This window comes from Lepidochelys olivacea, assembly GCF_965140295.1.
Source record: "Lepidochelys olivacea isolate rLepOli2 genome assembly, chromosome: 24".
Classification (NCBI taxonomy): domain Eukaryota; kingdom Metazoa; phylum Chordata; order Testudines; family Cheloniidae; genus Lepidochelys; species Lepidochelys olivacea.
Window position 1 is genome coordinate 6,742,115 of NC_140434.1, and position 26,395 is coordinate 6,768,509.

General features: G+C 43.7%; 2 protein-coding genes and 1 long non-coding RNA gene across 8 annotated transcripts; 1 reads left to right on the forward strand and 2 right to left on the reverse strand.

Annotated features, from left to right (window-relative positions):
- Positions 1 to 819: 819 nt before the first annotated feature.
- Positions 820 to 2,466, reverse strand: LOC311512456 (uncharacterized protein; the record flags this gene model as incomplete). Its single annotated transcript, XM_084613661.1, has 2 exons — positions 820 to 1,357; positions 1,947 to 2,466. 2 exons carry the CDS (start codon positions 2,464 to 2,466, stop codon positions 837 to 839), a joined length of 1,041 nt encoding a protein of 346 aa, XP_084469787.1. The 3' UTR covers positions 820 to 836.
- Positions 2,467 to 5,651: 3,185 nt separating this feature from the next.
- LOC311512457 (uncharacterized protein) lies at positions 5,652 to 17,345 on the reverse strand. Of its 6 annotated transcripts, none has more exons than XR_014709458.1 (6): positions 17,283 to 17,345; positions 12,626 to 12,697; positions 11,832 to 12,036; positions 9,867 to 9,970; positions 7,232 to 7,339; positions 5,652 to 5,959 (listed from the first exon to the last, which is right to left on the reverse strand). XR_014709458.1 is itself a non-coding variant. In XM_084613662.1 (6 exons), exons 1-5 carry the CDS (start codon positions 16,375 to 16,377, stop codon positions 7,235 to 7,237), a joined length of 492 nt encoding a protein of 163 aa, XP_084469788.1. In that variant the 5' UTR covers positions 16,378 to 16,470; the 3' UTR covers positions 5,652 to 5,959; positions 7,232 to 7,234. The 6 variants fall into 6 exon arrangements, 4 of the variants coding, with proteins under 4 accessions (XP_084469788.1, XP_084469789.1, XP_084469790.1 ...); XR_014709459.1 differs by lacking the exon at positions 17,283 to 17,345 and adding an exon at positions 16,332 to 16,470; XM_084613662.1 differs by lacking the exon at positions 17,283 to 17,345 and adding an exon at positions 16,332 to 16,470 and having other exon boundaries at positions 11,832 to 11,996.
- A 455-nt stretch (positions 17,346 to 17,800) lies between these two features.
- Positions 17,801 to 22,694, forward strand: LOC311512458. The gene is made up of 3 exons (XR_014709460.1): positions 17,801 to 17,883; positions 20,154 to 20,325; positions 21,499 to 22,694. It is a non-coding gene; the product is annotated as an uncharacterized lncRNA (long non-coding RNA).
- The last annotated feature ends 3,701 nt before the right edge of the window (positions 22,695 to 26,395 follow it).

Genomic DNA, 26,395 nt, shown 5'->3' on the forward strand with positions numbered 1-26,395 from the left:
TAGTGCTGCAAGCTCTGGTGGATCACAAGGGACGTTTCACCAACATCAACGTGGGATGGCCGGGAAAGGTACATGACGCTCGCATCTTCAGGAACTCTGGTCTGTTTCAAAAGCTGCAGGAAGGGACTTTATTCCCAGACCAGAAAATAACTGTTGGGGATGTTGAAATGCCTATATGTATCCTTGGGGACCCAGCCTACCCCTTAATGCCATGGCTCATGAAGCCATACACAGGCAGCCTGGACAGTAGTCAGGAGCTGTTCAACTACAGGCTGAGCAAGTGCAGAATGGTGGTAGAATGTGCATTTGGACGTTTAAAGGCGCGCTGGCGCAGTTTACTGACTCGCTTAGACCTCAGCAAAACCAATATCCCCACTGTTATTACTGCTTGCTGTGTGCTCTACAATATCTGTGAGAGTAAGGGGGAGACGTTTATGGCGGAGTGGGAGGTTGAGGCAAATCGCCTGGCTGCTGGTTACGTGCAGCCAGACACCAGGGCGGTTAGAAGAGCACAGGAGGGCGCGGTACGCATCAGAGAAGCTTTGAAAACCAGTTTCATGACTGGCCAGGCTACGGTGTGAAAGTTCTGTTTGTTTCTCCTTGATGAAACCCCTTGGTTCACTCTACTTCCCTGTAAGCTAACCACCCGCCCCTCCTCCCTTCAATCACCGCTTGCAAAGGCAATAAAGTCATTGTTGCTTCACATTCATGCATTCTTTATTCATTCATCACACAAATAGGGGGATCACTACCAAGGTAGCCCAGGAGGGGTGGTGGAGGAGGGAAGGAAAATGCCACACAGCACTTTAAGCACAGCACTTTAAAAGTTTACAACTTTAAAATTTATTGAATGACAGCCTTCTTTTTTTTGGGCAGTCCTCTGTGGTGGAGTGGCTGGTTGGCCGGAGGCCCCCCCACCGCGTTCTTGGGCGTCTGGGTGTGGAGGCTATGGAACTTCGGGAGGAGGGCGGCTGGTTACACAGGGGCTGTAGTGGCAGTCTGTGCTCCAGCTGCCTTTGCTGCAGCTCAACCATGCACTGGAACATACTGGTTTGGTCCTCCAGCAGCCTCAGCATTGAATCCTGCCTCCTCTCATCACGCTGCCGCCACATTTGAGCTTCAGCCCTGTCTTCAGCCTGCCACTTACTCTCTTCAGCCCGCCACCTCTCCTCCTGGTCATTTTGTGCTTTCTTGCACTCTGGCATTATTTGCCTCCACGCATTCGTCTGTGCTCTGTCAGTGTGGGAGGACAGCATGAGCTCGGAGAACATTTCATCGCGAGTGTGTTTTTTTTTCTTTCTAATCTTCACTAGCCTCTGGGAAGGAGAAGATCCTGTGATCATTGAAACACATGCAGCTGGTGGAGAAAAAAAAAAGGGACAGCGGTATTTAAAAAGACACATTTTATAAAACAGTGGCTACACTCTTTCAGGGTAAACCTTGCTGTTAACATTACATACATAGCACATGTGCTTTCGTTACAAGGTCGCATTTTGCCTCCCCCCACCGCGTGGCTACCCCCTCAACCTTCCCCCCTCCCTGTGGCTAACAGCGGGGAACATTTCTGTTTAGCCACAGGCAAACAGCCCAGCAGGAATGGGCTCCTCTGAGTGTCCCTTGAAGAAAAGAACTCTATTTCAACCAGGTGACCATGAATGATATCTCACTCTCCTGAGGATAACACAGAGAGATAAAGAACGGATGTTGTTTGAATGCCAGCAAACATACACTGCAATGCTTTGTTCTACAATGATTCCGGAGTATGTGTTGCTGGCCTGGAGTGGTAAAGTGTCCTACCATGAAGGACGCAATAAGGCTGCCCTCCCTAGAAACCTTTTGCAAAGGCTTTGGGAGTACATCCAGGAGAACCGCGAATGCCAGGGCAAAGTAATCTTTTCACATGCTTGCTTTTAAACCATGTATAGTATTTTAAAAGGTACACTCACCAGAGGTCCCTTCTCCGCCTGCTGGGTCCAGGAGGCAGCCTTGGGTGGGTTCGGGGGGTACTGGCTCCAGGTCCAGGGTGAGAAACAGTTCCTGGCTGTGGGGAAAACCGGTTTCTCCGCTTGCTTGCTGTGAGCTATCTACAACCTCATCATCATCATCATCATCTTCTTTGTCCCCAAAACTTGCTTCTGTATTGCCTCCATCTCCATTGAAGGAGTCAAAAAACACGGCTGGGGTAGTGGTGGCTGAACCCCCTAAAATGGCATGCAGCTCATCATAGAAGCGGCATGTTAGGGGCTCTGACCCGGAGCGGCCGTTCGCCTCTCTGGTTTTCTGGTAGGCTTGCCTCAGCTCCTTCAGTTTCACGCGGCACTGCTTCGGGTCCCTGTTATGGCATGTGTCCTTCATGCCCTGGGAGATTTTGACAAAGGTTTTGGCATTTTGAAAACTGGAACGGAGTTCTGATAGCACGGATTCCTCTCCCCAAACAGCGATCAGATCCCATGCTGTTTGGTCCATGCTGGAGCTCTTTTGCGATTCTGGGACTCCATCATGATCACCTGTGCTGATGAGCTCTGCATGGTCACCCGCAGCTTGCCACGCTGGCCAAACAGGAAATGAGATTCAAAAGTTCGCGGTTCTTTTCCTGTCTACCTGGCCAGTGCATCTGAGTTGAGAGTGCTGTCCAGAGCGGTCACAATGGAGCACTCTGGGATAACTCCCGGAGGCCAATACCGTTGAATTGTGTCCACAGTACCCCAGATTCAAGCCAGCAAGGCCGATTTAAGCGCTAATCCACTTGTCAGGGGTGGAGTAAGGAAATCGATTTTAAGAGCCCTTTAAGTCGAAATAAAGGGCTTCATCGTGTGGATGCAGGTTTACATCGATTTAATGCTGCTAAATTCGACCTAAAGTCCTAGTGTAGACCAGGGCTTAGTCTTTAAGGTGCCACCAGACTCCTTGTAGCTTTTTGAAAAGATCATCATGGTAATTCATTAAAAATCCAGAAGGTGGTGCTGGTAACTAAAAATAATACAGGACAGCATGAGTTGAATTACTGGAAACTGATGCTGAAGGAACTGGGACTTTGTTGTGTGTGGGAAATGACTAAACACACTCATGTCATTTTCCTGAAAAATTCCGCCTTCTACTCTGAAGGGACTGATGAGCCCAAAATGTTGATTCTGGCCTGAGTCAAGTAAGGTGTGAACCATATTTACAATCAGCTCCTCTCCTACAGTTATGTTTCACTCAGGCCATTTCTCATACCCACCTCTCTTACTACTCCTACCCCTTCCTGAGACTTCTGCTGCTGCTCTGCCATGCTTCCAGGTCTCTGATTGCCAGGACCTCTCTCCAGCTGCTCTGTCTTTGCCTTTGTCCAGGCCCAACAGGATGGAGTTCTGCTCCACTCTGAGTTTCCTGGCCCTCCTGTAAAAACAATTGCTACTGAATTGAAAGTCCTCACAACTCTGCTTTTGGTTTACTTTCCATTTCCACCCTCTTTTCATGTGTTGCACAGATGTATAAGCCAGATATGCATTGTGGCAAGACTATTTTTGCTTGATCAGAAATAAAACAGGCCCAATATTGCAAATCATTACCTGCATAGGAATTGCCATACCAGCTCAGATTGATAGTCGCACTAGACTTGTATTCCATCTCTGTCAGTAACCAGTTTCAGATGCTTCAAAGGAAGAAGCAAGAAATTGTTATGGACAGTTACAGAATAACCTTCCTATATGGGAAATTTCTTCCTAACTCCAGTCTGTTAGTGGCTGGCTTATGGCCTGAAAGAGGTTTTATATCTTTTTAAAAAAAAAGTATTGTGTGTAAAATAACTGCGGATATACTCATTATACAAACAAATTTCAATTTTTTAACTCTACTAAGCTCTTGACCCCAGTGATACTATTATTAGTCATGTTTATTACAGCAGAGTCTAGGGACCAGCCAAGAATGGAGTCTCATTGTGTACAAACACAAAGTAATAGATAGTCCCTGCCCTGAAGAGCTCACAAACTAAATAGACAAGACAGACTTGGGGTAGGGGAAAGCAGTGCTTAATTTGTGCCAAGGCTTGCCAGGGCTGAGCCTGCTGGCACCTCTAGGCTTGGCAGTTCATAGCACCTCTGGGCTTGCCATGTCAGTTATGAAAGTAAAAATACTGCTTGAGCCCCGGCACCTCTTTCATTACACATTAAGAACTGAGGGAAAGGATTTAACTTGGAAGCAGTATGAACAATGGGATTGTGGGAAATGTTATGTTAATTAGATGAATTTTTTTTTAAGAGTGGGTATGTTCAATTAATCAAGGATTAGCTAAATGGAAAGACAAGGAAAGAGAGAGGAGTGATGGGAACAGAGCAGATGAGAAGAGAGACAGAAGGAAGAAAAGGAGTACTTGTGGCACCTTAGAGACTAACACATTTATTTGAGCATAAGCTTTCGTGAGCTACAGCTCACTTCATCGAATGCATTCAGTGGAAAATACAGTGGGGAGATTTATATACACAGAGAACATGAAACAATGGGTATTATCATACACACTGTAAGGAGAGTGATCACTTAAGATGAGCTAATACCAGCAGGAGAGCTGGGGGCGGGGAGGGAAGAGAAAACTTTTTGTAGTGATAATCAAGGTGGGCCATTTCCAGCAGCTGACAAGAACGTCTGAGGAACAGTGGTGAGGGGGGGGGGACGGGAATAAACATGGGGAAATAGTTTTACTTTGTGTAATGACCCATCCACTCCCAGTCTCTAGGAAGGAAGAAGGAGGCAATGCGGGGCAGTTGTTGAGTGAGGCAGACAGCCAATCAACACAGGAGAGAATCTCTTGAGAAATCTTGCAGCCCTGAGTTCCACATGTTAATTATGTCTTGTGTAAGAATGCATTGTCTTTTGTCAAAAGAAAAGGAGTACTTGTGGCACCTTAGAGACTAACCAATTTATTTGAGCATGAGCTTTCGTGAGCTACAGCTCACTTCTCACGAAAGCTCATGCTCAAATAAATTGGTTAGTCTCTAAGGTGCCACAAGTACTCCTTTTCTTTTTGCGAATACAGACTAACACGGCTGTTACTCTGAAACCTGTCTTTTGTCAGTTATATATTTGTTGCATTTCCGTTTCATTTGAATGTTCCCTTGATCTTATACTATGTGAGAGGGTACATGGGAGTGCCTGAATGAGCTTTTCTACCATTTTTTATTTTGTATGTCTCAATCATGTCCTTTCTTATTCTTCTCCTTTCCAAAGCACTTTTTTCAGTCTCTCATATGGAAATATCTAATAATTTGTCATCTGTGTCTGAGCCCTCTCTCTTTCTGACATATCTACTTACAGGACTCTCATGTGTGTGAGAGATTGCAGGATCTGTGGTCAATAGGAAGCCAGAGACCTGTCTAGAGTGAATAGGAACACAGCCATATAAACATGGCCAGTGGGCAATATCCATTTTAAATGTAATGGGACGGAGGTGATTGTTTTAGGGGAGGTGAACCAGTAAGTATGCTTACTCCATAGTCCCCTTTATGTCTTGTTTGTTTCAACTGTCTATAAGACAGACCGTTTCTGGATGCAGCTGAAACTATTCAAGAGTAGATCCAATGGCTAGTATAGTTCCCTTTGCATTCCCGGGAGATATCATCAGCTGATCTAGTGATGTCAGAACATCAGATAGCACTAAAAGATCTGAAGTGATCAGCCAGTGCTTCATTTTATTGGCACATATTTTATATTTACAATAGAACCCAGTGAATGATAGTGAGGAAATGTGAGAGGAAGAAATACAGAAGATATGAAGAGCTAGTCAACATTTATGCAATTTATACTACTTATGAGGAAACATATCTGTTACATCTGTTTTATATCTTTGTGTTCCTAAATAAATACATAAACTGCACTTAAAAAAAAGGTAGTTGATTCACTGTAGGGGAAGTAATTTACAAGTGTGGCAGTGTTCTTTGTTTTCCTCCTTGAGGAATGTTCTAATTCAAAGCAAAGCTGTTCACATCTGAAATAAAGGGGAAACATAAACAAGTTATAATGGTGACTTTCCATCTATTTTTAATTTACAGTATATAGTGATAAGGGACAAATCTTCAACTGGTGTGAATTGTCTATTGAAGTCAACTGAGCTTGGATTTTATTATGAACAGTTTGCATAAAATTATAGGAGCAAACATCAAACCAGATTTAGTGCAACTGAGCACAGCTCAAAGAATGCAAAGGACAATAAAATTGTTCCAATAAAGAGAAGTCAACATTTTATATAAGAGACCATTTGCTAGGATCTAATGAAGATGTGTTTTTTTGGAGGATGAGATTTACATATCGTCACTGTGTGTTTGAAAGAGCCTTGAATCATGACTGTACTGAAATCTCAGAGACAAATCCTTACCTGCTGTAAATTGTCCATTGAACTTGATCGAGCTATGACAAAAGTTCTGTCCCAAAAGTCAATGGGAATTAGGCTCATAAATCAGATAGGCGGTTTTGAAAATTTTATCTTAAATGACTTGTCCATATCCTACTAAACTGTGACATTGACTATTGCGGCCTGTTCTGTGGTCTTCTGGATGCTTACCATGTCTCTCCTCAGTCCATCCAAAACTCTGCCACCAAATCATCTTTCCCACCTGTCATTTTGATCATCCCCTAATTCATATCCATCCACCAGCTCTACTTTGCTCTACATATCAATTTCAAGGTCCTTACCCTTGCTTTCATCTCCAACCTTGTCTCCCTTTGCATTCCCCCAGTTTTTTCCATTCTGCCATTGAGATCAACCTTGATTCCCCCTTCATTTCTTTCTCCCATGCCCAGCTTTTGTAGCTTCTTTTGCCAGGCCTCCACTCCAACCTCATTTGGGTCCCTTCTAAGAACTCGCTTCTGCCATGTCACTTGTGAAAGCATAGCCAACTACCCCCCATAACTGAAATTAATGGATACACCAAGGTGTTTCCATGTCTTACCAAGTTACTGCATAATCTAATTTTTGTACTCCTTTCCCTTCTTTCTTTCCCCTTTTTTGTCTGACTTTGGCTCTCACTCATGTCCTATCTGGTTTTTACATTGCAAGCTTTATGTAGCAGTGACAGGATCCTTTCTTTTTGCTTTGAAATTCCTAGCACATATTTGGGTGCTCAGAATGAGTTGTAATTTCCACTTGGAGTTATAACACACAGCCTGCTGCTGCCTTGGAAACTAGTGAACTGTTTGCTAGATCAAGAAATCAACAGTGATGACACACAAATACCCAAGTAACAATACAGAACCTCAGTACCTTCTACAAAAGAAGTATGAATTGTTGTAGCAAAAACCATAGAAGATGGAGAAGGACAAAGAAGGGAAGATGGCCCTGATGTGATGATCCTGCAGACTCTGTCAAATCCTGTAAAGTTAACAAAATCAGTCATTCTGAATACTGTTGCATCAAAGCTAGAGTTAAGGTTCATTACCCCTTGTCGTGTCTATAGGACATAACTGGGGAGAGTGGTTCAGCTAGTTTGGAGACTCATTAGCAGATATTTGTTCACTGTCTTTAAGAGTAGCAAGGCTGCTGAGTCTTGCAGCGGCATTGAGAGGAGATATCAACAGATTAATAGATATATGAAGAGGTGACATATCCTTTTCCTATCCCCCTCCTCTAGAGCCCTTCAGTAATCAAGCACTTGGTTTATGCAGTGTAGTAGTAGCTGTGTAGGTCCCAGGATATTAGAGAGATAAGGTGGGTGAGGTAATATCTTTTATTGGAACAACTTCTGTAAGATTAGGGTGACCAGATGTCCCATTTTTATAGGGACAGTCCTATTTTTTGGGACTTTTTCTTATATAGGTGCCTATTATCCACCCCCCCCATCCCGATTTTTCACAGTTGCTATCTGGTCACCCTATGTAAGATGATCCAATAAAAGATATTACTCACTCACCTTGACTCCCTAATGCACTTGGTTTTACTGACGACACCCTAACCATCAGCCTGTCGCGCGGGCATACTGTAGAACATAAGAACGGCCATACTGGGTCAGACCAAAGGTCCATCTAGCCCAATATCCTGTCTTCCGACAGTGGCCAATGCCAGGGCCCCAGAGGGAATGAACAGAACAGGTAATCATCAAGTGATCCATCCCCTGTCTTCCATTCCCAGCTTCTGGCAAACAGAGACTAAATCCATGTTATCACAAGATAAAACTGAATCCATTCTATGCTAGATATGCAGGAGTGTCTGTGATTTTGGGTGAGTTTGATACTCTTCCATTATACAGTGGAACTAGAATTGTTGCAGTAAATATTTTCCCTGACACTTGCTTTTTCTGCATTAACTGCAAAAATAACCATATCTACAGCATGTTTGTTATGGGTTTCAGTTTGAGTATTTGATGAATATTTTGTGGCCAGATTTATTTAATTTTACATTTCTGAATCAAGAATTTGGTAAGTGTTTTTGTAAATAAACCGCCTGTAATGAGGGCCCTCACCCCTGAAACATCTACTGGTGGCACAGTTCACTGCTGCAGTTATGTCTCTGTCTCAGTTTCCCCCATTGGGCTTTCAATAAGTCCAATGAGGCTTATGTTATTTGAACAGTGCCCCTTCACGGTATGGGTTTAGTTAACCCAAGGGTGGAACATTTACACAAATAGGGCTCCACCCCAGCATCCTAGGTGGAGGGGGAAGAGGCTGAATTAATCTTCATCCATCTCTCCCATTTATGTCCAGATCATTGGCCAGTGGGGTCCTCTTGATCCAAACCCCTCTTCTGGAGTCAGTGTCTCTTGTCATCCAGTGGGGAAGGTTCTCCTCTTGATTCAGGATCCCCACAGAGGTGATACATGACAACCCTTCCTTGGAGCAGCATATAATTCCTTTTTTCTGGTGCTCCTGCTGCTGTCTGGTGAAGTCTGTCCATTGGGACCAGCTTTTGCTGGAACTTGGCATTCATAGTTCCCTCCAACCTCTCCCACCTAGGAGCATTTTGCCTTGGTGTCCTTTCCCAGTGAGCTCCCTCACTAGCTCCCCCTGAGAAGCCCTCCACATGGGTGCTTTCCTCTTTCTGCCTTCCGGAATGTTCCTTTTCTCAGAAGAACGAGGAGTCCAGTGGCACCTTAAAGACTAACAGATACATTTGGGAATAAGCTTTCATGGATAAAAACCCCACTTCTTCAGATGCATGGAGTGAAAATTACAGATACAAGCATAAATATATATTGGCACATTAAGAGAAGAGAGTTACCTTACAAGTGGAGAACCAGTGCTGGCAAGGCCAATTCAGTCAGGGTCAGTCAGAGAAGGCCAATTCATTCCCTTCTCTTCGTGTGCCAGTATATTTATGCCTGTATCTGTAATTTTCACTCCATGAATCGGAAGAAGTGGGTTTTTTACCCACAAAAGCTTATGCCCAAATAAATCTGTTAGTCTTTAAGGTGCCACTGGACTCCTCGTTGTTTTTGTGGATACAGACTAACACGGCTACCCCTCTGATTCTTCTCAGAAGGTGTTCCTTAACTAATTAGCTGCTGGCCAGCAATTTAGGCAATCAGTTGTCCCCAGATGGATTGGGCTTGGTTCATTCTCGTTAGCAGAGCCTGTTGCGGGTAGGCTGAAGGCCTGATTGTTCTCACGGACCAGCTTCTCTGTGGCACCCCCTGTGTATAGATCTGAGTTAAATGTATAATATTAGGGTGATCTTCAAGATGGGACTGAAGGGGTCTTAAGTGATGCAAAGTCTTTATGGTGGCCCTTTGCATACAGGTGAATATCCCTCTCCTTGAATAATATGTTGATGATTTTCTTAGCATATTTTTTTAAATAAATTATCTGACCATTTTTAGAAATCTATCCACTTCATTGCAACAGCCTTTACTGCAAATAATGATTGCATCTTTGTGTTTTGAGGAATAGGAAAGAAACTAACCTACCTTTCCAAATGAAGTTTTGAATTCACTATAATCAGCTGTGAAGAATTCTGGAGAATAATAATCTGTGGAGTTTTCTGAAGGATAATCATCATACGTGTAATTGTCTAAATGACAAAATGGTTTTGGATGAGTCTGGTTGCATCTTGTACAAATATATTTATAATTATTGAAGGTGCCTCTCACATACCCAGAGTATCTATGTTCTATTTAAAATCACACATCAGAACAGATGAACCCCTCTCCCAACCTACTTTGTTCTCTATGCATGTCAAACATTTTGAACATTGGAAAACACAAGAAGTTCCCAAACAAAATTAGCTTTGTTAAGCTGGAGTTAAGGATATGAGCACATACAGAGACAGAAGAGTATAGAGACAGTCTTGGACTTAGATGCTGTGACATTTTCTATTAACACTTTAGACTCACAAAGTTCATCAGAAAATTCAAAACTCATATTTTTCGGTACATGTAAATATTGGTACTTAGCTGTTTATTAGCTCTTTCAGGAACAATTTAAATATAAAGTTAAATATTTTACTTAATATTTTATTTAAATATCAAGGTACAATGTTCATGTTTAACTTGAGGTCTGCACCAATATTTATATTCATAATTGCACAGGGTAATACTTCAGAACACGCAGGGAGATACCAACAGGCCGTCCCGTAAGCGTGATATGCATGTGTTGAATGGGGCTGTGTGGTGACTGCCTTTCATACAAGCTGCTGATTTGCTCTCTGGGCAGTGTGTCCTCATAACCGAATTTCCTCGTGTCCTTAATGTGTGGGTTGCTTGTTGGAGTACTTGAGCAATTGTAAGTGTTACACAACAGAGGGTTTTTCTCCTGGGATATACTGAAACTTGCATGCAACCACAGCCTTCCTGGGGTTGGAGTGTGTTTTAGGATGGGAATATAGAGGAAACAATATAAAATAAGTCATTCAAGGGTATATGTTTTAATAGCCAAACTTTAATGTTACCCATCAGAGGGACACAATCTGCACCCGTTGCACGTGGTACACATTTGCACATTCAGAAGGTACATTTCTGTGAAAGTAGGATCTGAATGAGCTCTCCCCTGACATCTAGTGATGAACTAGGGAAAAGATCTGAGGAGGAGACTTTGCAGACATACCTCTGCCTAGAGAGAATCAGGAGAAAGACCCACATTGCCAAAGTGATCAATTTTGGCTGTTTTGGGTTAAAATTCACTTTAGTATTGAATACAGACGTAATGAAATGTTGTTATCCTTATTGTATGAGTAAAGGGCAGCAGGTCTGTACTTAGCATGCCCTGTTTGAGGGGGCTACCCTACATTTAACTTCATTCAGTAAGCAGGGCGTAGTGATGCCAAATCCAAATAAGAATTAGAGGGCATGGGGATGGGTGTTCTTACCTGGTTGTGTGGACCTGTTTAAAGGGTCCTAGAAGCCTTTTGATTCCTCTCTGCTTTCCACCCAGTGTTAAGAGCCAACTAGATTCATTTTTCCTGAGTGACCACTAGAGCAGAACTCATTGTTAATTGATCTGAGGGAGATGAACCTGAGCCCTAGTATGGAGACAGTATTGCGGTGAAAAGACAGTGCAGAAGAGGCAGTCAGCAGAGAGGTTCCTCACTACCCAGTGAAATCACTAAAGAGCTAAAATCACTGAGAACTGGGCTAAATGAAGGAACCTCAGAACAGCGTTGGGGTGAAAGGCGGAGGTGATGACTGTGGCAGAAAACAGCAGCAGAGACAACCAGTGGCAGAGACTGCAAAGACACTGATGATCAGAGGAGCCAGAAAAGGGGCTACAACCTACATATGTGTGTGCCGGGCTCTCTCTTGTCGCAGATGGGGCAGGGGTTGTGGGAGTTTGTGAACCATGCCAGGTACACACCTGTGCTTACAGCTCCGTGGAGGAGCCTCCAACTACTATTTCTGGTGCGCCTTGGAACCAGAGTGGAGTACAGACTAACCCACCTGGGTTCCTCGCCCTCCTCAGGTGCAGGTGACTGCAGGTCCCACCACTCAGCATCAGGACAGGACACAAGAGTGAGGAAGTGGATGGTATGAAGCATGAGCACATACAGAGGTTCTCTGGGTGCAGTTTGGAGGTAGACTGGCTAGATATCACGCTGCCGGCTCCTGTGACATATCAGAGTATCTGGGGAGGCTCCTGGAGGAGCTGGGTTAGGGACAGTGGTGTAATGGTAAAAAAATAATTTAAAAAAAATGCATAAACTAATTGGCATAAACTAACGTGGTGCCGGCCGCTTCTGGGAGCGGCGTGGGGCCGGGGCAGGCAAGGAGCCTGCCTTAGCCCCGCTGCGCCATGGGGCTGGCAATCCCGCTGGCCAGATTGAAAGCCCTGACGGGCCAGATCCGGCGCACGGGCCGTAGTTTGCCCTCCCATGGGCTAAACCATAGAAGACATAGCCACAAACAGGCCATCACAGGGCTCAAGAAGAGATTAATAGGGGTTGCTAGAGGCTAAGACCGCTGTAACACTGTGACCTGGCACCAGGGGTTCAACAGCAGTGAGCATAGCCACTTACACTCCTTTTCAGTCATATTGTAAAATCTGTGCCTGTTCTCTGAACAGCACAGAAGCTGTGAACAATACATGTCAAAAGAAATTTGAAAACACCGAAAAATATTGTTTTTCTAAAAGAGATGCAAGAAAAAGCTTAAATTCAGGGTAGATCGTCTTGAAATGTTTATGATCTGTTTACATATTTTATACAACTTGATCAAAGTGCAGTATGTTCTCTCACCATAGAAATAAAATGTGTAGTTCCAAAGGAAAAAATTTTCATATGATTTCTGTCCTTCTCCAGCAGCATTTCCTGGTGGGACGGGGGGAAAGCAATACATTAGTGCAATACAAATACAAGTGCAATACATTTCTGGGCAGGAGGGAGGAGAGGGGGGAAGCAATACACTAGTGCAATACAATACAAGTGCAATACATTTCCTGGGGAGGAGTGGGGAAAGCAATACATTAGTGCAAAAAACAATACAAACCTGTCTTCATATATCCTGAGAACTGAGATTCTCATAGGGTCAGACTGTGAATGCCTCACTCCCACTGGTGAACAGCTACTCACATGAATAGTGACATTGATTTATTGGGATTTCTTGTGCCAGTAATTGCTCCCTAGCGGGAGTAAGGGGGTCACAGAATGGCTCATTATTGGCTTTGAGAACCTTGGATGAAAGGCATCATATTACAAAATGACTTAGAATTGTGTGTGAGAACTCATATTTTCCTCTAAAGGTATGTATTTGGAGCTATTGATCCATGCTGGGCAATGATCACATATCCAATGCTAAAGTTTTTTGTACTCTTCTATGGGTCAGTATGTTTAACGTGGATATCAATTTCTCTATGATATGTCTATGAATGTAAAAAAATTCTCCCATTACCTTAGTGTCTAGACACCATAAACTGGATTTTGAATAATATTACTGCTTTCTCTGAAAAAAGATCGAGCCCTCTCTACTTCCTTTATCTCAAGCTTCTTAAAATGAGATTACGCTTCTGATTGGAATAAGCTTTCTAAATGCCTAGCCTTTCTGAAATTGTACAGTTTTAAAGACTCAAGAAAGGGGAAATGTCTAAATATCAGTCAATAAATTTTTTCAAAAGTCTGAGTTTAAACTCCTTTTCAGACTGTAATATTGGAAGACCGTTGGATTTTGGGGAAAGGCCCATTTGTGCAAATAGTTACTCTCATGCATAGGCATGCTCCCATGTGTAGATCCCAACTTGGCCTTTTTAATTATCAGTGTTGGGGTGTGGTTCAGTGTCTTTAATCAGTATTTTTTCTTTTCACCCCCAATGGTTGTTCATTGTTCTGTGAGAGAATTATCTATTTACCTACCAGATAAATTGATTTCTGCACGTTTGTAAAGAACTAAGGCATGAGAGTTATTGGTGTTTAGCCAAGCCTCTTGTATCTGTCATGATATTCCTGCTATTTCATTTCATTGTGGTTTAGGTCTAGTGTTCTGTTACTCATTAGGCAAATGCATATGTTATCAGGACAGGAAATAGAAGAACATCACCTTGAGTTTGAGGCCCATATTGGCTTTACCTTTATTACACTATTTGGGATAAGATTATTAATAGCTTACATATTTATTACGTGATTCTGATGAGGGGTGGACTGGGATACCACATTTTGACACCATCACACTTTAGAGGGGTTTGAAATCGATGCTTGAATTTTTTCAATCAGAGTCTATAGAGCAGACTGACCTAGAAGCCCAAATCTAAATAAACCCAGTCTGTAAAGATGCTTGGAAATTGGACCCAAACTCAGATCTAGATTTCTCTGTGAGCCAACTTGTCACTCTGTGTTTCCAAAGCACCCCAGAACTTGGAAGGAAGCTTGGAATCCCCAAAACTGAACCTGCATCTGAATTGTCTAGCTTGCACCCATCTCCAATTCAAATGTAAATAAAGCCCTAAATAATTGTTCAGTCTTTAAAAATGTGCTGTCCTTTTTTGCTTTTATAAACTTTAACCTCTGCCCCTAGTTACAAATTCTTCCATGTCTTAAACTTGCTTTAGCAGCCTCTCTTCAAAAGCATTGTTCCAATCCAATCAATTCCTTTAAAAACATTATATTGGAACTATGGATATCATCTAGTATTGTTTGTGCCACATTTAAATTAAGTGTATTTGTTATTTATTAATTGGCTGTTGAAGGGTAAGGAAGGAAGTGAGAAAAGAACCTGTAATTTCCATCTGGAAATCCCCAGCAAGTGGTGATCTGACATCAGTGCTTATAACAGCTTATTTGGCATTTTCTCCATCAGAGTCAAAAGTAAATAAATTTAAAAACAGGAAGTTGAAAGTATGCAATTAAAGCTAAAGCTAAAAGAAAAAAGCAAATTACATTTAAGACCTTTTTCATTTTTGTGTGTGTATCAAATACAATTAAAAACATGCCAAAAGCGACTGAATTGTATAGGTGAAGCAAAGTTAGTTTAATATTTTGTGTTGTAGAAAAAAAAACACTGAAAATGATAAGATGTTTCGATAGCATATATCCATAAGGATCATAAAATGCCTAATGGAGCTCACCAACAGACTTTTATACAAACCTATTAATAGTTGTGCCCATCATTGAAAAGCAAAAACCTCTGGGGTGAAATGTGACAGGTGTTTAACAGCAATGCCATCAAACAGATGAGGAAGAAAAGAATGCTTTTCCTATTAGAGGCTGCTGGGAATTTAGGAAGACAGAATGTAATTATGTAAGTTGGAGTTTGGCCAGAACCCCTGGGTTAACAACAACCCCACTCTTACAAAAAGGTTTCACAAGATCTTTAGTGAATCAAGTTTACAGGACATTGGCTTTACATCTAATTTGAAAGGTGGCAGGTCCTGCAGCACAATGCCATCTGTCGCCAACATCGGGCTTTGGTACTGTGCTGATCTAAAAGGGGAACTGATGCCTCCTTACTTTCTGAAACTGCTTCTGACACTTCAGAAAATGTAGCTTGAAGGACTCCCATCAAGAATTGCTCCAGCCAGCCTGACCCTGCTTAAAATGAGCAATCTACGGGATCGTAGCACATGGCAGTTTGACGGCTGCAGTAGATTTTTCCACTTACTAAATTTCCTATCAGTTTTGAAAGGCTTTATTTCATTTCACATTCAGGTAACAGAGGAGAGTAGTGCCTCCCAAACAGCATCTATTGTGCTTCACCCTTCAGAAGCAAAGCATTAGCCGGAAGGTCTTCCCCTACACCTGTGCGTCAGAGCACCCTTCTGAAGACACTGCATGTGTCTTTTGGGGCACCTAGTAAGAACACTTGCATCACGTCTGTGCTAACCCTACTCTGGTTTTAAGATCCAAATTGTCCCCCTTGCTTTTAAAATACTCCATAAAAATAATTCCAGTCCCTCTTACATACCTTGTCGCTCCCTGTTGTCCTCCTTGCTCATCTAAAAATGGTCTCCTTATTGCCTCTCCTCACGATGGTGCAAGAGCCACCTTCTCCGGATCATAAGAATTTCTGCATCTCTTCCTCAGCCACCCTACATCTTGCTTCAGATACTCACTGAAAACTCTCATCTTCCTTTCTTGTGCCTCTTCATGTCTGTCTCCGCTATTATTTAACTATATTATATGCAGCTATTCTGTAAAGTATTTTAGGATACAATTTTACATGGAAAGGATGGTATAATATAAAACTGTACCCTGTAAGCTTTACTTCTATTGCACTTTACTCAGGTGGTTTTTGATCCCTCTCTTTCACTTATTTATTCACTGTTCCCTCTCTTCTTCATTTGTTATGCTAATCACATGGCCAAATCAAAATAAGAGTCCAAACAAATGATTACTAACTGCTAAAGAAGCAACTTTCCTTTATAAGCACATGGTAGGTACAATTTCTTGATCAGTACAATTAACAGCATCACTTAATTAACTGCAATCCACAGAAAAGTTAAAGTAAAATATTTACCCAGTAAAGTCTGGAAAACAAAGGCTGCTGTTAGTAAAAAGCCCATTCTCTCACAGCTGGTTCAGCCTACTGCCTGCTTCTTAGCCTTGTCCTATTTTGTAATTTTTGAGGAACCAACGCAGTTGTTTGGTGTATAAAAGGAAATGACATTGCTCTAAGGGTTGAAACAAATGACTCCCTCATGGTTTATGAGAAAAGGCAGGACAGTTTTGCCAAACATTTCCCCCCCCTCCCCCCCCAGAGGATTGCCTATATATACCGTACACAGTAACGCAAACTGAGCTGCAGCTCTTCGTGTAAAAATGCGTTAACTACAAGTGGAAACAGAGGGAAAATCCAGTGAATAGTGCCGGGAAAGGCACTGCTGGAAGTTTTTAATTTTGGGAGAAGGTTTCCTATTGAAGACAGGCATTGATTGCCAACTTCCTGACCTTTAACAACAATGCCAACTTTGTTTGCCAAGAGACAAATTGTTAAAGGTCAGGAAGTCAGCTAGCAAAAGTGAAAAAGTGATGAAAAGAACAGTAATTTTAAACAAGAAAGAAGATGTGAAAAGTCTTCTTTAGGAGATGTTTTACTTTCAGAACGTTTGAGAGAAGGCAACCACAAGGGGAAGAAACTGGAGAAAATACCCCTTCTACAACTCTGGGAACCACTTATTCATAATAAGACAAAGTCCACTTTTATGCATCCGATGAAGTGAGCTGTAGTTCACGAAAGCTTATGCTCAAATAAATTGGTTAGTCTCTAAGGTGCCACAAGTACTCCTTTTCTTTTTGCGAATACAGACTAACATGGCTGCTACTCTGAAAAAGGTAACTTACAGTTTAGTAAGCAGTCCTACAACAGATTCTCCAACGTCTACATTTCTTGATCTTCACCAGTGACCTTGACTTTTTCCTTCAAATACATTTTTAAGCATGTTGGGATATGTAGGGGTTAAGCATATACCTGGGAAACTGCTGGTATGCAGACATGGTTTTAGGGAGTAGAGGCATGGACAAGCACCGCTTCTGCACTTGGTAGACAAAGTACAGGCACCTTTCTGTGCTTGATAGATAACGTGCTACCCCTTTCCCTTCCCTTCTGCTTGTTAAGGACTGATAAGCGCTGCAGCTGCATAAGAAATGTGGGGGAAATGTGTGTAAAGCAGTGTTATCTCCCCCTGCCTTCTTTTCCCAGCTACATAAACAATCTCGGAGTCATGGCCCCTTCCTCCCTTCTCTGCAAACTGCTGATTAAGGGAATTCCTGGCTGCAATTATTGCAAAGAAATATATCTTCAAGGTAAAAATGTCTGTAGAATATGCTTAATGCTGTAAACAGTAAACAGGGGCGGGGATAATTATATTCAGTATATAGTCATTAATATTCATTGTGTGGGCGTTCATATTACTCAATAAGAGTTTTGGGGGTGTTGTAGTAAATGTAGTATTTACATATTAACTTAGATAAAAAGAGTGTGCTGTAACTAATTCAGTGCTTACTCGACAATTGGGTCGAGGGGAACAAGTACCACAATAAAGAAGCCCGTCTACTCCATCCGCCTCTGGGTAAGCCTGCTCATTCTCTAACAAAGCACACCCTGGAGAAACAAGTATGAATGCAGTCCCTGCCATAAAGAGCATAAATTTTATGCCACATAAGAAGTCAGAGGCACAAACAGACAAAAAAGGGGGTGGAAGGAGAGAGAAAGGACAAGGGGTTTGTGGATGAGTTCATGAGATTGCCGAGGTCTGTCAGGTGTGGACCTGTCTCCAGAGCTGTGTTCCAACTTCTGGGTTTTGTTTTTGGTTTCTCACATTTCCTGTTCCCTCATGAGAAATGGAAATGAATTGTGAGGAGTGGTCTGACCAAGGCGAAGGAGATAAGAGAAACAGCTGTGCAGAGGTCATTCCATGCATAGGAGGCTGCAGGGAAGAAGGCTCTGAGATGTGCATAAGAGAGGACAAAATGAGTATTGAGGCTGGTGGAGTAAGAGGGCGGGTGTCAGTATTTCCTCTAATTTTGTTATGTGCACCAATATGAAGGTGATGTGTGCCATGGCAGGTCCATGCTGGGAGAGAGGCATCTCTCCCTGCCACAGCTCTGAGCCCCTGCACGGGGCTTAATAGGCAGCTGCACGGCCAGGCAGCTTAGAGGGAATTTAGGTGTGTGTGTGGATGTAGAATGAGGAATGCAAAAAGAAACAATGTCAGAGATGTCAGAAGGGTGCTGCGTGATGTTTTTCTCCTCCTTTTGCTGTTGCCATCAGTTAAGGGCTGGGGCTAGAAAAGCTAGACTTTTAAACTAATAATTACCATATGCATAGAACCTTGCACAATCCAAATGGATCCCAAAGCATTCTACAAACTTCAGCTCAGACACAGTTCACACAGGCATAACTTCATCCGCCATTAGTGTAGAATGATAGCAGTTTAACAGTCTGCCACAACATGAAACTACTGTTAAGGAGAGGACGTGAATACTCACTGAACCGTAAATCAATAAAATAATCAGAAGCAAAAAAACTCCCCCTACCCCTACCAGAGTTTTGACCCTGTAAAGGGAGAAGTGCCAGTAACTCCAGGAAGACCACTTGGGAATTTGCTATCGCTGTTGATTTTTATGTGGAAGATGCTTAGGTGGTACAGTGATGGATAGCAGTTTAAAAATCTGATATAGATAGAATGGGATCCTGCTATATGCAGTTGAACTGTAAAGGGAGGGGTGATCTAGGTAGGCGGAACTCAATGTTTCCTTATTGGAATTAGGCCAGCATAACAAGGTTAAGACACCATGTTTTGCAAGGAATTCTATGGTATCCTTAAGGACCACAAGGGGCTCAGGACCTTAATTTTACATGTCTAAAAGAGAGTACCTCCAGCAGCACAGTGCCTCCTTACAAGTCTGAATCAGGGAAGAGTGTCACTTACTGAGTCAGCAGGGCCACTTCTTCCATCAGCCTTTGTTTTCCTTGGAGGTCCTCCATTCAAGTACCCTGCTTTGCTTGCGACCTCTGAGAGAATTACAGCATGTGGCTGCAGATTTAATATGTTACTTCTGGTTTCATTTTAAAAGACTTCTGGAATTCAAACCCGCTTTTTAAGGTCAGGCTTGACAAAGCCCTGGCTGGGATGATTTAATTGGGGATTGGTCCTGCTTTGAGCAGGGGGTTGGACTAGATGACCTCCTGAGGTCCCTTCCAACCCTGATATTCTATGATTCTATGATTCTGTTTCCTTGGGTTTAGTTTCTTGGCTTTGTGTAGGGCTTGTCTAAAACTATGGGTGCTATAGTAGCACAGCTCCACAGTGCTGTAGCTATGCCACTGTAGAGCTGTGTGACGTTCCCCTGGTGTTATCCGGACTGGTGATCTGCTAGGTCACTCCAGTCCTTGACTCTGGGAGTCAGCCTTACCCTGTTCTGCTGTGAGAACCCCCATTCCTGGGCACAGCCTCTGGCATGTAAGCTGCTCCTTGGTTCATGTAACCAAATGACACTGACCAATATCTCCGGTCCCAGACACAGCCCTAGGAATCTTCATCTTGCAGTGTCCAGTTATGCCCGCTGGACGCTGCAAGCTTATATGAGTTCATCAATTTAACAAAGAAATTGATATGTACCAGGCTTTGTTATCCCAAGGCAAGACTGACACGCTTCAAACCAAACGCACTGCTTCAGGTAGAATAAACAAACAGATTTATTAACTACAAAGATAGATTTTAAATGATTGTAAGTAATAGGCAAAAAGATTTGGTCAAATGAAATAAAAGCAAAATGCAGTCTAAGCTGATCTTAACACTTTCGGTGCCCTTACAAACTTATATGCTTCTCACCACAGGCTGGTTGGTGGACCTTCAGCCAGGTTCTCCTGTTTGATCAGCGCTTCAGTCGCTTGGTGGTGATATCTGTAGATGTAGGTGGAAAAGAGAGGAAGAGCATGGCAAACGTCTCTCCCTTTTATCATATTCTTTCTTCCCTTTTGACTTTGCCCCCCCCCACTTCAGAGTCAGGTGAGCATTACCTCATCATAGTTCCAAACTGTTCTTTCTCATTTAAAATTGTTGTTCTTTTCATAACTTTAAAACTTTTTAAACAAGAAAGAAGATGCAAAAAGTCTTCTTTAGGAGACTAAAGGATCTAGGTCTTCTCCATCTCTGATCCCTGCAATTCCTTTTCAGAATCTGCCGTGGATTTTCTCCATTGATGGTTTTCACTGTAGATTTTATTTTGTGAGTGTTTCTTGAGCTACGTGCCAGAGAGAGAAACAGTAAAGAGACCCTCTGTCAGGAACTGACTGTACTAGGCTTCATTGTATAATGAGGAAGTTGCATGTTTTGTCTCAGTATTTAGCTAGAGCAGAAGACACCTGCTAGGTGGGGAAATAGTCTTTTCCAGGAATAGAAGCAAGCCAAAAAATTCACTCAATCTGAGAATGAAGTTTATACCATTTTCATCCCAGTCAGACAAATTCGTTAGGCCTGATGCTAAGTTACACTAAGGCCAGGTCTACGGTAAAAAGTTAGGTTGACCCAACTATGTTGCTCAGAGGTGTGAAAAATACACACCGCTGAGCGATGTAGTTAAGTTGAGCTGACCCTCGGTGTGGACAGTGCTAAGTAGAGGGAAGAGCTCTTCGGTTGACCTAGTTACCGCCTCTCATGGAGATGGATTAACTACAGCGAGGGGAGAACCCTTCCCATCACTGTAGTGAATGTCTACAAGACTCTTTATATCACTTTGGCTTGAAATGGGTGGAGACAGCACCCCCTGGCAATTCCTACTCCACCGGTGGCTTCCCTGGCTGGTGTTGAGCTGTTGTAATGGTTCTGCGCTGATACTGCTCCTGGACCTTGCTATAGGGAGCAGATAAGGGGTGTGTATAGAGCATACTGCATTATAGGTATTCTCTCCTTCCCAGGACCCATAGGAGGCCATGGGAACCAAGTATAAGTTAGAGCAGCCTCAGGACTGCTCTAACTCATACAAGGGGTTTGGCAGTTGTCTGGTCAGCCCCAGAGTACAGGGGCACTTTTGCCTCCCCACCATGCCTACTCCAAGTGCAGAAACAGAGTAATTGAAAATCAGGTCCACTCTTTGCATTTGTAATTTTCCATAAAATCATAGTGTTCTTGAAGGTTTGTTGTTTTTTTCTTGACTCAGTCTTTGTTAACGTTGTTTCACAGTTCAAGCTGGAGAAAATGGCTCAGACCGGCAGGTAAAATGAATCTCTTGCACAAATGGACCAACCAAAATGTTTTCACTCTCCACCTTCCAGATACTAGATGACCTCCTGAGGTCCCTTCCAACCCTGATATTCTATTATTCTATTATTCTATCCCTGGCATATCTTCATGTGAGCCAGTGGTCCAGTACTTAGAACATGCATCAGTAATCTTAGCTTATATCCTTATCCCTGTTGCTGACCTTATCCCTGACTGAATATAGGACCTTGGGAAAATCACCAACTCTCATTGGCTCAGTTTACCTATCAGTGAAATGGAGATCCTAATACCTCAATTCACAGGGTCTTTGAGGCTTTAATCTTTAATATCAATAAAAGACCTTTAAGATTTCCAATTAAAAGGTGCTAGAAGTGCTAGGTCATCCAGATGGGTGAGACACATGGGAAAAATGTTTAAAAATTGTATCCTTCTAATATTTTATTCATCATTATCAATTTACCTGGTGTGTTTATGCTTCATGCCCACTTTGACACTGTATGGAGTCTGGGGAACACTTTAGGATATTATGAATACTGATATTGTAAAATTGTAATTAGTTATCTTACACAGCGTATCTGGCATATCTGTGAAACTGTTATAATTTGCCAAATATGATAATCTTGTTTATATGTTTGTATCACCTTTGTATTGTGAGTTATAGGTATGTATGTATGTCTGTATTACAAAACTTGTGCTATGCTTCTGGGTGACACCCCCAGACAGTTTGGCATCAGCATTGCCTAGCCTGCTTGATGTCCCATTAAGGACCATCAGCTATACATTGAGAGAAGGCAAGGTGTACACCTCATGACTCAGCAAGTCATGCATGGGCATGCTTATGGACAGAAAAAGCTTCCAAGCCATGTGCTGGGCAGCTTGTGTTTGAAACAAAGGAAGCACAAGCCGCAAGGCAAAAAAATATAAAAGGCAGCTGCATCTTCACCATTTTGTCTTCATTCCTGCTTCTTACCCTGGGAGGAACTTTGCTACAAACTGAAGCTCTGAAAGGACTGAATGATCCATCCAAGCTGTGGATGTATTCCAGAGGGACTTTCAAGCCAGCAAACTCACCAATACGGCTAGGAACCTGATATATGGACTTTGAAGTCTTTGTATGTATATGACTGTTTTACCATTTAGCATCTCTCTTCTTGTTCTTTCTTTATAATAAACCTTTAGTTTTAGACAATAAAGGATTGGCTGGCAGCATGGTATTTTGGGTAAGATCCAAACCTGTACTGACCTGATGACATGGCTGACCCTTTGGGGTCAGAAGAACATTTTGTATATGTGATCAGAGTTTAAAATAACTTCTCACTCTACAGGACCTAGGTGCTGATTGGGAACCAGAGAACTGGAATGCAATAAAGAGGGCTGTGTGATTTCTTTTTTTGCTTGATAACCAGTGTGGGGGATCAGAAGCGCAGTTTGTGACTGGTTGGGGTGTTTAACTTCAATGTCACCCACCAGTCTTGAGAGTATCTACTCTCCATTTTGCAGCCTGCCCTGACCTTGACATTTCCAGTAAGGGCTGCCCCAGGCAACACGGTCACACCCACTATTCTTACTACAGCATGTCCCATTAGTATTTTATGGTTTTACAAGTTACTCTGAAGCCAAGAACGAGCAGGGCTTCGTTTTCTGAACCTCTCCAGGACCGGTCTTGCTTCAATTATAAAGCACAACCCGATGAAGCCGCAAAGATTTTGTTCATGAGACCCAAATGCCATTTTTAAAGTATATGTAAACTTTATATGAAGTCTGATGTGACTCAACCACACATTGTTCTTACTACACAAAGTTCCAATGGAGAGACCATGGTATGGGCATCAAAGACATGTGGAGGACCCTTCGGCTCATTAGATAAGAATCAATCACTGTTCTTGAGAACAAAGGGGGTAGGCAGAGCAGCTAAGGAACCATGATTAGTGAGTGCTTGATTCGCCAGTGGTGGTAGGTTTAATTTTAGGCTGATGATGTGAGGAGATGGATGTGTAGATGATGTTGTCGAGCACCCTTTGCTTTAGGAAGCTGAACGTCATATCCCAGCTTTAATAGAGGGAAACAAAACTTAAAGGAAAGGAGTACTTGTGGCACCTTAGAGACTAGCCAATTTATTTGAGCATAAGCTTTCGTGAGCTACAGCTCAAAGGGAAATTGAAGATTGGATGGATGAGTAAATGAGACTATTCTAAATTAACAATGAATCAAGCCTAAGTGGATTACATTACAACATTCCTAAGGAAGTAGCTGAGGAAAGACATTGTTTGGTGATTTAGATAATAATAGGGGACAAGAGGTGGGCTTTGTTAGTTACCACAGTATAATGTTGTGTGTAGGAAGGAAGCCTGAAGAATTTCCCCCATCTGAACTATCTTTCTCTGTTTCTGAAACTAGACTTCCGCTTCTCGTTAGCTTGCTTCTCTCAAAACTGTTGTGTTATTGTTTCCTAAGGGTGAGGCAGATCATTGAAATGCAGTTTGATGGTCTTTCCAGAGGCGTCTTTAAAAACCAAGATCCTGTATGCCTCAAACTGCAGGAAATTGTGGTACTTTCCATAAGAATAGGGGTTTACCACAGTGTCTGATTAAAGTTTTGCTTTCCTTAACTCTTTTGTAACAAGTACTTGCTTGGATGCTGTGTCCTCCATCCAGATGAGGCTGTATTTCAGTAGTACTATGTGTGCAAATCTGCATGAAATGATTAGATTCTTTGGGATGAAAGGTGCTATTTTTTACTAATTATAAAAATAACTTTCCAACTCAGAAATGTCATTTTCTATCATCTCACCTATATATTGTGACAAAGTTCCTCTTCTACCTTGGTGGGTCTTGCACTTATTGGCGGATTGGCTCACCTCGGAGCTTCACGGCAGCCCTCAGTTTGGCCGTTTTCATGAATCCACAGTCCAGGTCAGCTCCTCCTGTGTCTGATCAGGAGTTGGGAGGTTTGGGGGGAACCTGGGCCCGCCCTCTACTCTGGGTTCCAGCCCAGGGCCCTGTGGAATGCAGCTGTGTAGAGTGCCTTCTGGAACAGCTGTGTGACAGCTACAACTCCCTGGGCTACTTCCCCATGGCCTCCTCCTAACACCTTTATTCTCACCATAGGACCTTCCTCCTGGTCTCTGATAATGCTTGTACTCCTCAGTCCTCCAACAGTACACATTCTCACTCTCAGCTCCTAGTGCCTCTTGCTCCCAGCTCCTCACACACGCACCACGAACTGAAGTGAGCTCCTTTTTAAACCTAGGTGCCCTGATTAGCCTGCCTTAATTGATTCTAGCAGCTTCTTGATTGGCTGCAGGTGTTCTAATCAGCCTCTGTCTTAATTGTTTCCAGAAAGTTCCTGATTGTTCTGGACCCTTCCCTGTTAAGGAGCCGGAATCGTTCTTCACTCGCTCCTGAGCTATTTGCTTTCCTTTCTTTCCTAAAGCCCCCCGGCCCGGATTTTTCACACTTTTCCTTTTGCTTAGTTTCCCCCCCCCGCGTTTGGGCCGGACGCTTTGTTCTTTTGGTTTCGTTTTTTCCCGTTTTTTTGAGCTGCGTCAGTGTGCTGGCCGGTCGCCAGCACCCCCCCCCCCCCCCCGATGCCTGCTTTTGGACTTTGCTCCTTGCTTACTTGAAACCCCCGGAGGAGGGGGGGAGGACTGCCAACCTGCTGTCCGGAGAGGGGAGTGGACCCCCCCAGACCCAGCTGTTTTGTTTTTTGCCTGGACCTTTTCCGAGAGCCTTGGGACAGAGCCAACAGCTGTAGCAGACGCCAGAGGCCGGAGAACTCCCGGGCAGCTATGAATCATCGTGGAGAGAGGCCGTAAGACTGAGGGATTTCTTTTGAACTTCTACCCTCGGGGGGGGGAGTTGACTGCATTTCAGCTGCGCCTGCGGCGGCACAGGGGTGTAGCAGGGAGCTACCCCCAGATCCATCGGTGCCCCCAACCCCCCCCACCACTATTACAACTATCACGGCCCCCGCTGCTTCGTCCCTGCTGGCAATCTGCCATCTGCCTTCGGATCCAGCTGTTTGCTTTGGACTTTGCCTTTTGGCCCAGGCATAATAACCAACCAAGCGAGACTCTTTGGACACTTGTGGTGGGTTGTCCTCCCCCCACCCCCCCCCGGATTGTTTACCCCATAGCCTACCCCTACTACCGGACCCCGATTTTTGCCCCCCCCCCTCCTAGTGTCTCCCTGTCTCTCCCTGCTCACAATGGCAGAGAAGGAGGGACGCAAGGCCCCTCCACCGAAATTGGTTGCCCCTTCCCCATCTACCCTCCTGCCCACCCCTCGAGATTTCCCCACCGCCTCCATTGTTAGAACCCCTGCCACCGCCCCCGCTGGGGCATCGGCAGTGGGAGGCACCGGGGCGATTACTACTGCTGCTCTGGTTCCTGCCCCACTAGATTCTAGGAACCCCCCCCCAGTTAGACGGAAAAATCGAAGCGGGCCAAAAGGGAAGGGCCCCGCTAATGCCGCGGGACCCTCCGTGGCAGAGGCCGCCCCCACCACAGTGGCCTCGTCATCGATCGCGGCACCCCTCCCGGCTGTTCCCTCCACCAGCTCTGCGACCATCCCTCCCCCGGCCCCCAGGACGTATGCCCGGGTGGCGACAGGCCCCCCCTCACCTGCCGCCTCCTCATCTCGCCCTCCCGCTGCCTCCGCTGCCATTACTAGTAGTCGGGGCCCTCTTCCCGCCCTGACCAGGAAGCACGGTGTCCGTTGCCTCCTAGTACCCGCCTCGCCCCACGTGGAGGCATACGTGCAGGCGTTGGCGAAAGTGGTAGGACCCATGGCCATTGTGGCGGCCTCCAAGATGTATGGGAAGGTCGTTCTTTTTCTGGCCTCGGAGACTGCCGCCCAGG

Bases quoted from the DNA above. Each gene is read 5' to 3' on its own strand.
- LOC311512457 (XM_084613662.1), bottom strand. From the start codon at position 16,377: ATGGGCTTTTTACTAACAGCAGCCTTTGTTTTCCAGACTTTACTGG. The intron at 11,997-12,625 runs GTGAGAGAACAT...GATATGTCACAG, and splicing joins CTACACATTTTATTTCTATG to GAGCCGGCAGCGTGATATCT. The intron at 9,971-11,831 runs GTGGGTTAGTCT...TTTGTCATTTAG, and splicing joins GAGGAGGGCGAGGAACCCAG to ACAATTACACGTATGATGAT.